We start from the raw sequence: 12,991 nt of genomic DNA on the forward strand, positions 1-12,991 counted from the left end.
CAATGTTCAAAGCTTTCTTGTTTATTAAAAAGATTCTAGACAATTCAGACTTTCATTTACAATAACCCTATGGTCAGGATAAAGTAAGGTGGGTAAGGTTACATTTAGTGCTTGTACAAAACTGTTTTGAGATATAAAAAGGATTAATTGTTGTGTCTAACACCCGGCATCACCATGCTTTCAAATGAACATCTACCAGTGGGAGGCTCCTTTGCACAGGATGCCGGCTAGATTATGGGGCTGACTTAGGTCGTCACAGTCAATCAAATTTCCGAAGACCTCTACCTCACGTGCTAACCGTAGGGATGACCAGAGAGACGAGATCAAGAAAATGTTAGTTACAATGAAGTAGATAGGCTTAGAATGCAACGAGTTCGTTCACATCAAACGTTACAAAAGCAAGCACGACATAATGAAATTGAACGACTTCGTAGACGCAGTGCTCCTGTAAGCCTGGAACGAGCTGCATGATAAGGGTGACCCACCCGCATTTTTATATTTTTTGACAATATTTTTTATTTTATTATGATTCACAAATACATGATTCAAAAATACATACCACTTCAAATTTTCACCCACCTACGATCAACACCTATTTTTGTATCGCAATTTTTATATTATTCTGTTCCTTACACAGAAATAGGGTTTCAAGATGAAAATCAAATATAATAATTAATTATTGTAGTATATATGATACCTTTCATGTACGATATATTTGGTAGGTCTGCTAAATCGGTCTTCATCGTTTTTCTATACCCCAAAAATTTTAATTATTGTTTTTTTCTTATTACTTTATATGGCAACTAGTGGACCCAACAGACGTTGTCCTGTCGGAAATTTCGGACACACGTCTTAAATTTGAAAAATCGGTCCATCCGATGGGAGGAGTCCACTTAAATACACATGAGCAGGATAATTATATTATATCGACGGAATTGAGAATCTAAACCAATCTCAAATTCACTGCAACACACAAAAAAATCATCAAAATCGGTCCAGCCGTTTAGGAGGTAGTTTAATTGTGAATCAAAACCATTTTTAAATCCACTTGAAGACACACACCAATCTCAAATTCACTGCAACACACAAAAAAAATCATCAAAATCGGTCCAGCCGTTTAGGAGGTAGTTCAATTGTGAATCTAAACCATTCTCAAATCCTTTTGAATACACACAGAAAGTTTCATTAGAATCGGTCCAGCCGTCTAGGAGGAGTTCAGTGACATACACACGCACACAAGAAATATATATATAAAGATTGGCAACTCAACGTTTGCTGGGTCAGCTAGTATTATATATAAACCCAGATCTTGATGTTCCAGTGTATTCATTTACTACTGAAAGGCCTTTAATGGGGATTACTTCATGAAGTGCAGTTTAGTCCAACTTGAGCTATGGGATAGCTCCATTTCGATTTGGGACTCACAATTATTTTTATATCCAGCATTTGCTCTGTAAGGCCATATTTTATATGATAGAATTTATTGACGCAAGGTTTGACAGTTGTACTGTGAAACTATTTCATTAGAACAACAGGGAGCATATTTTACAAAATAATTCTGGATGTTATGAAACATTATTGACAAATTTATAAAAAACAGTATTTCATATATTATATACAGATCAATGTCTGTTGTGTCAGCTAGTAATTGATAAACTTTAATATTTTTGACCTACGGACAAGATCTAGTAGTTTACTGTATCGCTTGGCTAAGTGTGTGGCATTTTGGGCGGAACAAGCGTCTGGCAACATGCAATCTAACACAAAACTCAGATGTTAAACTATGCGTATCCAAGCTGGGTGTATTAAATGTTCCCAATTTAATCTTAATACTTTAGCGCAAGAAATTTCATCGCGTAAAACATTATTCGGTTCATTGTTCGCGTAATTTTCAAGTAGGAAGTTAATTATAAAACTCATTACCCCACCTTGAGGCATGCATATATACAGGTCCGCGGGGAAAGCTGATTTAAACGAGATATTTTCTTTCGTTTATGACTTTAATAAACTTCGTCAATTATTTTTTATTGAAGTAGGCGTTACTTTGCGGAAATCCATAAGTATCCAAATGTTTTGAGTTTTCCTTAGGGTTAATTCCGCCAATATTTGCTTCGCCTCTAGACGAGGCATCCTCAGCGTGTGAGACTCTTTGAGTCTCGTGCCAGATTTTGTCGAAGCAAATATTGGCGTTTTTCACGACTATTTGAGGGTGGGTCTGGTAATCTTGTAAGTAGATTTAAATGTTTTAAAAACAATCCTTAAAACTATAGTTTTTGTCTATTCAAAGGTGTATGAGAATTTGAAGTCTATTTCAGATTGATTCACTTAAGGGATTACGTTGGTTGTATAGTAAATCAATGTACCACATTATTATACCTATGCCACGATACAGTTTTGGCAGATCGAATTGATAATTGGATTTAAAAAAAAATTCAAAACATAAAAAAAACACGGACGAGTAAAATAAGAAGGACTCCGTGTCACCTTACATAACAGTAAGGCACCAAAACAAACGGTAAACGTGTAAATACATAGCCCCACGCATACACTTACACTAATACAAGCTGATTTGCCGCCATTATGAGATTTGCCATCGTCTGTGACAGATCAGTTTGCGTCGCAATAAAATATTTTAAAAATGCTGTCGTGCGTTGTGAAAAAGTGTAAAAACAATTCTATAAAAGTATTTGTGGATATATGATTATTTAAGGGAGCAAAAATTGTGTGTCTGGTATACCCCGTAACCGTACACCCACTAGCATAGAGGTTGCACTAGCACTTGCTAATATCACGGCGCGGAGTCCTTCTTTTTTACCAGTCCGTGAAAAAAAAGTACGCATGTATTATTATACACACTAAAGATTTAATAATATACAAACTACAGTAAATTAAATAACAAACAGATGGGGAAAACCAAATATGGGAACACACAAACCTACACACACAAGGAATGATGAAACCAATACATTCCGAAAAAATGGAATCAAACAAATTTTTATTTTATAGTCACCATAAAGTTTAACAAAAATATACCTAAACCTAATTTAGTTTTTATTATAGTTAGTGTTATTGATTCATATAATATCAATCACAAGCAAAGTGTTATTATAAACCACCTTTTGAATTTATTTAGCACCATAGATCAATATGTCGAGGTAGATTTAGATCAACGATGACGAAGTAGTGGGGACAGCAGCTAAAGTTTTATATATTTGCTAGATATAGTATCAGGTTACGCTAAAATACTCATGAATTATATGTTTCATATATGTCCTATATGTCGTGTTTAAATTATTGAATATAGTATAATAATAATAGGAAACATGGTGAATGGAGCTTCGCACTCCTTTATGAGCAGGCAGAAGGTGTCTAATAAGGCTCATTTGGCTGTGCATGAGGGGGATGTGTTGGTTCCAACACTCATGTACGGAAGTGAAAGTTGGGTATGGCAGAAGAAACATGAAAGTAGAATAAATGCAGTTGAGATGAGAGCGTTGAGAAGTCTGATAGGAGTTAAACTGAGTGACAGGATAAGAAATAGTGAGATAAGGAAACGTGGTCTGAAAGAAGATGTTGTGACAAAAATCGAGAAAGGTATGCTGAGATAGTTTGGACATGTCGAGAGAATGAATGAAGAACGATTGACGAAGAAAGTGTATAAGGCCAGTGTGAATGAAAGTGTTGGAAGGGGTAGACCTAGGGGGACGTTTCAAGATCAAATCAGGGACGTCCTGAAAAAAGGCCAAGTCAAGAGTACCCTAAACCGGAGAAGTGCGAAACAAGTATGTAAGGATCGTAGCAAGTGGAAGGAAGTGGAAGGAAGTGGTCTCTGCCTACCTCTACGGGAAAGAGACATGATTTTGTGTGTGTGTGTGTGTGTGTGTGTGTGTGTGTGTGTGTGTGTGTGTGTGTGTAAATTATTGAATTGTTTTTGGCAATACAGCTGTTTGTATATCACTATTAATTATATACGAGTAGGCACTTTACCATGGTAACAATATATAGAATTTTAGATTTGTTAATTTTCAGACTTCAGACAGGTCAGTATTCCTAACCCAACTTAGAATTGGAGACCATTCTCTATGTTACTGTGGACTAGATGAGGGAAACGTAGACCATATTTTGTTCTAAAATAGTCCATTAATTAAGTCTTCCTTGTACAATTTTATACCTCCTGAAATTCCCCGCCCCACCTCCATGAAATGCCTCCTCACCCTAGTTTTCATTCCTTTTGTAAATATTTTATGTGAATATATTAAACAAAATAATATTAAGTTATAACTAACACATTAAATGTTTTAAATAAGTAATATTATCAATGTTTGTCCATTATAATCTAACAGCATACATATTTCTTTCAGGTATAATAAGTAAAAAAATCTGCACCGATCATTACCGTAAACACTGGTAGATTCGTTAACACCAATCAAATAACACACTCAAAGCTTGGTGGTCTACTGAAACGTGACATTGGCCAAGTTGTGGTGCCCCTTCTACAGAAACAATAGAAGAGAATAGATTTAAAGCTATATTAAAAATATTGAATACATTAACCAATCAGAATCTGGTCCTTCTAGTTCCCAACGTACAAGATAGTGTCTCAAGAACCATAGTTTTCTGGATTCACTCGTTTACATTTAATTTGAAAATAAGAGAAACTAGCACATGATACCGGCTTGATTATGAGTGCCACTGCTGTGAAGCAATAATGTGTAAGCATTATTGTGTTTCGGTGTGAAGGGCGCCGTAGCTAGTGAAATTACCGGGCAAATCAGACTTAACTTACTTCTTAAGTCTCAAGGTGACGAGCGCAGTTATAGCGTCGCTCAGAATTTTAGGGTTTTTCAAGAATCATGAGTGGCACTGCATTGTAAATGGGCAAGGCATATCAATTACCATCAGTTGAACGTGCGGCTCGTCTCGTCCCTTTTTTTCATAAAAAAAACTTAGAAAACCTGCCTAATTGGTTTTAAATAAATTGAAAGATTGAGTTGGATCACTTATTATTTACAGAAAGTCTTTAAAGTCAGAAATCTTAAGACTTTAGATATAAAGTGACGAACGCAATTACGACACTGCACGGAATTTCGTTTTCATTCAATACGTAATTCTGTATGGACAGGGCGTATCACTTACATCAGGTGAATGTCTTGCTCACTAGTTCTCGTAAAAAAATGTATCCCATACAATAAATGGTCTTTGTTTATTATAAATAGATACTTTGCCCTAAGACTGACCCTTTTAGCATCTTTTGTCTCAAGGTTACAAGCGCAATTGTAGTGCCGCTCAGAATTTTTGCCGTTTTTCTAGAATCATGAGCGGCACTGCAGTGTAATGGGCAGGGCGTATCAATTACCATCAGCTGGACGTCCTGCTCGTCTCGTCCATTATTTTCATATGAAAAAATAAGTCTAACCAAAAATACTTAAAATTATTACCTCCTGCTATTCTACGATAATATTGTAAAAATCTTGCAAAGATGGCTTTGACAATTAATTATTGAATAACGAATACTGTATGGGCTTGAACCCTTTGCCTGTCGTAATAATGGATGACGGACGAATGGTAAAACCAAAAAAAATGTCGCAAACTTCACAAATTCTTAGAAACTGTTACTTTTGTGTTACAGTGATGCCCGCGCATCTTAAAATTTCACTCTCACCATTTTTTCATAACGCGCCTAAAGAAGTATTACTTCACAAATTCTTAACTAGTTACCTGCTATATTGAAACTGCCAATGAGTAGTGTCCACACAGAGAGAAGTCTCGTGGGGCTTGGTCGCACGGAGCAATCCATCTTCACTATTCCAGCTCACATCAGTTTCCTCACATTGTCACTTGTAACCTGCGAAACGAAACACCTTTTATTCTAAGTAATATTTTATTGTTTTCTTCTTTGCTCTCAGGAATCTTTAAAGCGAAACGAATTTATAAATTGTAGATAAATGCTCCTATAGTTTTAAAGAATTCTTTAGTCAAAAATAATAGTATTTAAATGTTATTATTTGAGAGGTACATACAAACTAATGTTTATTTTATTTTATTGAATTATAGAATGTATATTAATGATGTACAATATAAACATTCTAATACTGACAATCAAATATTTGTATGTCGATTTATCGGCGAATTGAGCTGTGCATCTACCCATTTGTTAAGAACTATGTTACCACGATACATACAAATAAATTAATATTATTATAAATAATAGTTAATCTTTTGGTTGGTAAATTAATTTCAAACATAATGGGTCCAGTTGTAGGGATTGAGATGAAATTTAGTGACTGCCAAGTAATAATAAAGTCCCATTATCATATTTACTATCTTGAAAATCATATACTTCTTCAATAAATTTAAAATAATAATATATTTTTTTACACTTATTATAATTTATATATTTTCAAAACTAATAACTTCGACGTAAAAATTAGCAAAAATATTGTCTAGTTGTATATAAATCATTTATTAATTTTGAATTTAAAAGAACTCACTCTTCAGATTCTTATTAATACCAAAATGATAACGAAAGGATATTATAAAAATTCAAACAGTGAGGAAGCTTGTTTTAAACATCTTTAATAAATTTAATGATAAATTATCGCTCGGATTGACATTACGATCAACAATTAGTATAAATATTACGGACAGTAATATAGGCTAATATGTACTACATTTATTCAAACAAAACAAATATTATGACTATACTTACAATACTATGACTACATAAAATTAAAACTATCATTACGTGGAAGCGTACCAAGAATACTGGCAGGATTTTCGCGTTGAATAGCAAGGCTGATCCGTTGACCGAGATTACTGCCAGCGCTTGGGTTTGCAGTAGCCTTATTGAGGCGCGAAGATAGTATTTTGAACATTCTCCGCGCTTCTGGGCACCACGGGCCTAGCTGGCTTAAGAGGTACGTTAATTTTGGAACAAATAAAAAAGACCGAATAATAGTTAAGGCCATATGAGAAATAATAATAATAATATTACTTATACTTAATATCTTAGTATTAACCCTAAATTGTAGACCAAACATGAAATGGTGTTGGATTCCGTAGCACTTAGCAAAGTTAATAGATTAGCAAGCGTTACACTATCAATCTTTATATTTCCCGAACAAGAGAGACGACGGTATTCATCTAAGTGCTCCGAATGAACCGATATTATGCTGCCGATAACAGCTAAATGAAATAAACAAACATATTCAGTTACTTTTTTTTTGTATTCGGCCGTCGATATTTGCTTTTACAACGAGATCCCAGAAAATGTTCAAAACAAAAGTATTACGTTATTCAAAAGAATTGTTAAAAACCTTTGTGTGGTACAGGTTACTATAACATAAATTACTTTCTTAATGATACCACAGATTGGGAATGGAGTGACCTCCTGGAGTGATTTGAATTTGAACTTGATATGAGACGAGCTTTTTTTTGTTACTATTGTGATTAATATTTACCAGTGAGGCTCCGTTACAGACGACGCCGGCTAAATTTTGGGTATCAGAACGGCACCTATTTCTATCGTGAAGCAATAATGTGTAAGCATTATGCGTTTCGGTCTGAAGGGTGCTACAGCTAGTAAAATAATTGGGCATATGAGACTTAACGTCTTATGTCTCAAGGTTACGAGCGCAATTGTAGTGCCAATCAGAATTTTTGGGATTTTCAAGCATCCTGAGCGGCACTACATTGTAATAAGCAGGGCGTATCAATTACCATCAGCTGAAAGTCCTGCTAAAATTATAATATATATTTCTAGGACGATAATATATACGTTCCAAAAAAAAAAGCGTGTTCACCTTTCTAAAAGCTGGCAACACTTTTGTGATTCCTCAAGGAGAATGTGCAATGCGGTGATCACTTACCATGATAAGACTTATACGCTTGTAAAATTCGTTCTTAACTGAACTCTACTCGGTCGAAGGATTATTCCTACCAGATTTCAATTCTATACGTCTATAATATAAATATATATACATATATATATTTATTTAACTATTATTATGGTAGTAAGCTGAGTAGTTGTAGTATGAAGTATAATATGTAGAAAGCTTTAACAGATTTTAAGCGAATAAATTTATATGATACATTAACCACAAACACCAATGAAGTGAAACATTGAATACTGTGAATTCCTTTCGGAAAACAGTCATGTTGAAACTAAATACGGGCTTGCCTAGAACACATTTCAATCTGAATAAATATCCAGGTGGATATGTGTGAATAGCTCATCATACCTGTGTCCATGATCCACTTTCAAATAAAGTATATGTGTATTTTAGTACGTAAGACATGTGGTGTAGAGCTCTCTGTATCTATGACGTAGTATATCAAAACACTATTGCAATGGGATATACCACTAATATTATAGTGTAAAGCGCACTTTCTTTATGATGTACTGTAACTAAATACTCTTACAACGGTATAGAGCTTAATGTGTCTATAATGTAGTATTATTTATTTATTTATTTATTTATTCAGAAACAGACAGTCTTACAAATGATTTACTAAATTAAATAACAGATACTAGACCTAGAGTTTCCTTTATTAACAGGTTTAATAGCGAACAGTCTATTATAATTACACAAACATATAAAGATCCTTTAAAAGATCATACAAGTCCTATGAGAATTTAAATAAAATTATTTTAATTTGTTTTTTAAATTTTGATAAACTGGAACAGGAAGCTATATCTTCACTATAATCATGGTGTAAATTATCATTGTAAAATTTACTCGCACGACGAACAAAACTATTTTCTACATAACAACTAGAACAAGAATTTACATGAAATAATTCGTTTGAATGACATGTGCGTTTTTGAGGGCGAGGTATCTTTATGTTTATACATTGCAACAACGAGGGACAATCCATAACATTATTAATTATTTTGTACAAAATAACAGTATCAATAAAATGACGTCGTTTTTCAAGATCTTCAATTCTATGTCTGTTTGCCGATATGTCATAGTCAGTGTATATATTACCGGTTTTATAATCTAAGGTCTTCGTAAATTTCTTTTGGATCCTTTCAATTCGATCAACATGAATTTTGAAAAACGGGTTCCAAACAGAGGATGCAAATTCTAAATTACTTCTTACAATTATATCACTATTGATATGGTGTAGGACGCACTTTGTACGACAAACTAAATCAAAACAATGCTACAAAGGTATGAAGCACTGTTTTTCGATGCTGTAGTAAATATACCACTTTTAGTACGGTGTACTGTATCAAAACTTTTGACAACGGTATAGAGATACTACCACTATTGATATGGTGTATAACGCACTGTCCCTATGACGTACTGAATTCAAACACTGCTACAACGGTAGAGAACACTATTTTTCCAAACTGTAGCTAATTTACCACTTTTATTATGGTTTACTGTATGAAAACCTTTTACAACCATATAGAGCTTAGTATGTCTGTATTATACCACATTTAATATGATGTCGAGTACACCGTATCTATCATGGACTGTATCAAAACACTATTAATACGCCATTCAGCGCAATGTGTCTGTGATATAGCTATATGACAGTATTACTACGGTATACAGCCGAAACGATCCCTACGTAAAATCTAATATTTGATAAATTTCAATAGGTAATAGTTTAATTTGGTTAATAAAATAGGACTGGGGTCGAAAGATATAACTGATAGCAAATTTAATTAATACTGGAGAAAATATTATGTACAGTAATGAGTTTATGAAATGGCAAGTTACAAAAACTTATATTTTAAGGTATTTTCAAAAGGGTTGCGATTGTTTTGCCATTTTTTCTTAATTTTACTTACTTTTTTTGAGACGAGACCTTGTATGATTGTGATATTCAATAAAATATTCATTTATTTATTTATTTATTAGAAAAAGGCTTACCAACTAGACATACAATTAATATTATGACTACTTATAATATAACATTCCTTAAATGCCGTCAACGCTCTTGTGATTCCTCTGGTGTTGCAAGTGAATGTGGGCGGCGGTGATCAATTAACACCAGGTGACCCGTACGCTTTTGTCCTCCTTTTCTATAAAAAAAAGTAATACACTTCACAACCCATAAAAAACATATTTAATTAGCTCCAAACCTTTCTAGAGCAACTCTATAAATATATCGTTACTTTTATTATTATTAAATAATGAGCTAACGATAAACGCCTCAACGAAAGGCTAATGTAAAAGCAGCACTAAAATAAAATTTACGCTTTCTAAACTCAACCTTTCTCGAGTCCATTAAAATTTCCACTCAAGGAGTTCTATGAAGCATAGCTACTTCAATCTTAACTTTAATGGGCATATAGCTGTTTATGTTTCATAATTGTTAATGTTATCGGTATGCTAAGTGCATTTGGATTTCTGTAAAGGAATAAACTGTTAATTTAGCATTTTTATCACAATAAGGGACGAGACGAGCAGGACGTTCAGCTGATGGTAATTGATGCGCTCTGCCCATTACAATGTACTGCCGCTCAGGATGCTTGAGAAACCCAAACATTCTGAGCGGCACTACAACTGTGCTCGTCACCTTGAGATATAAGATGTTAAGTCTCATTTGCCCATTGATTTCACTAGCTACTGACCTACACATAGTAATGCCTACACATTACTACTTCACGGCAGAAATAGGCACCGATGTAGTACCCATAATATAGCTGGCATCCGGTGCAAAGGACCTCTTGTAAAATCTAATATTTGATAAATTTCACTACTAGTTTAATTTGGTGAATAACATAGGACTGGGGTCGAAAGATATAACTGATAGCAAAATTAATTAATACTGGAGAAAATATTATGTGCAGTAATGAGTTTATGAAATGGCAAGTTACAAAAACTTTTATTTGAAGGTATTTTCAAAAGGGTTGCGATTGTTTTGCCATTTTTTCTTAATTTTACTTACTTTTCTTGAGACGAGACCTTGTATGATTGTGATATTCAATAAAATATTCATTTATTTATTTATTTATTAGAAAAAGGCTTACCAACTAGACATACAATTAATATTATGACTACTTATAATATAACATTTCTTATATTTAATACTTGTATATCTAACTTATAGGTATGCACAGCGTTGCCTTGATTTATTAATGTAAGTTAAGTAATACTACTACAATATGTATGTTTACTATCACTAAAAACTATAATTTTATACATCCAAATTATAAGAGTTCAAAAGCGTATGTTTTAAAATTGCCAAATGTATTAAAATTTATATCTATACTACTATTACTATGGAATTTACTGTTATATAATTTTGAAATAAGTTGGATAGGTGAATTTGAGCCATAATTGTTTCTAAAGAATCGTACATTTACTTGCAGATATGTACTAATACCACAAGGATAAGGTGGTACACATAATCCAATCTTAGATAGAAGTAATGGACAGTCTAATTGATTATTTAATAATTTATATAAGAAAAGAATTTGTGACGCATTTCTTCGTAATTCTAAGGCTTCATATTGAATAATTTTAATTTGTATTTGTAACTTATAATAGTGCAATTATTAGTGACATAACTCAATTTGGATATAATTTTTTTTTGAACAGACTCAATCCTAGTGATGTACTTTTTGTAAAAGGGGCACCAGACTACCGAATTGTATTCAACCTGAGATCTTACAAGGGAATAGTAAAATATTTTAAGCGTAGGAATTGATGTAAAAGCCTTTTAAAACTTTTGTGAGCTATTTTGTCAACATGTTTATCAAATCTCAACTCTTCATCTAAAATGACACCCAAATCATTGATATGGTTTAATTGATTTATTTGTATTTCATCAATACGATATTTACTCTCCAATTTCTTTCGTTTCCTAGAAAATTTTATAAAATGACATTTGGACGCATTCAGTTCCGTCAAATTATTTTTACACCATAACATTACACGATGGATATCATTCTGTAGTTTCATTTGATCCTCTGAACAAGTAACTGTACGATATATTTTTAAGTCATCTGCATATAACTCGTAATTTGATTCTTGAACACTTTTGGAAATATCGTTTATTACAGTGTAAATAATAATAATCTCATGTTATGTTATCATAATACTCGTATATTATCAAAATGTGTATGTTTTTTATGTCTTTGGTGTGTATTATATTATAATAGAAAAATAGCGTAACTTCACGGCCTTTTTTTTAATTTATACCTACGTCTGGGTGTAGCGTTAAGATTGTTACATACAAAGTGTTTGACCACGGCACAGCAAATGTAACTCGTACAGCGACTAGTCTCAGCGGCGTACGGCGTGCCACACAATAGTTTTGTCTTGCCAAGATTGTTTAGCGGCCGTATAAATCGTGTGTATGTGTGCGTGCTTCGATTCAGTCGCTCTAGTATAAAGTTAAAGTTCTGTTCTATAATTGTTTTATGCTAAAGTGTCAGTCGCTCACCGCTTGGCCGATAAAAATAAAAGTCAATGAGCGTAATCAAGCATTACGGAATAGTTTTGATCATTGTAATGAACAAATATTTTATTAGCTTAAATAAATTCATTAAAATATTTGTAAGGTTATCACGACATTTTTATTTTGTAAGTAACAAACCACTTAAAATGTGATGTCTACTCAAAGCTTTTAATAAGTATATAATATTTAAAAATCAATTCTGTTCATTAGTATCGCTATTAAAAATGGCTGGAAATACTCGAATTAATTCTTTTTATTGTTTAGAAGTAAAAATTCTAAAATTTTAGCATGTATCCATGTCGTAATTATCTGGGAATTGGGAGGGTGTACTTATATTGGATTTTATCTGTTAATTTTATGTTGAAGAAAGCTCCTTAAAAATCGCGTTATAAAAAGGACGAAACATCGGTTTGAGACATGAAGTTGATGGTCTCAGGAATCAGTACAAACGGTTCTTTGGATCACTCGTCGTATTAGAAGCGGAAGCAGAAATACAGTAAGGCGAAGTATCTTCGTGAAAGAGCACTGAATCACTGACATTTTGTCTATATATATTGTGTTGGATGCA

The 12,991-nt window shown here is 33.2% G+C and overlaps 1 protein-coding gene across 1 annotated transcript in view; it reads right to left on the reverse strand.

Annotated features, from left to right (window-relative positions):
- LOC126975889 (nephrin-like) overlaps positions 1 to 12,991 on the reverse strand; it is a 291,725-nt gene that overhangs the window by 198,467 nt on the left and 80,267 nt on the right. Inside the window, exon 2 of the mRNA XM_050823989.1 lies at positions 5,719 to 5,845. Within this exon, the coding sequence (XP_050679946.1) occupies positions 5,719 to 5,797 (79 nt within the window). The 5' untranslated portion in view covers positions 5,798 to 5,845. The remainder of the gene's footprint in view (positions 1 to 5,718; positions 5,846 to 12,991) is intronic.

The sequence above is a fragment of the Leptidea sinapis genome, chromosome 38 (genome assembly GCF_905404315.1).
Source record: "Leptidea sinapis chromosome 38, ilLepSina1.1, whole genome shotgun sequence".
Classification (NCBI taxonomy): Eukaryota; Metazoa; Arthropoda; class Insecta; order Lepidoptera; family Pieridae; genus Leptidea; species Leptidea sinapis.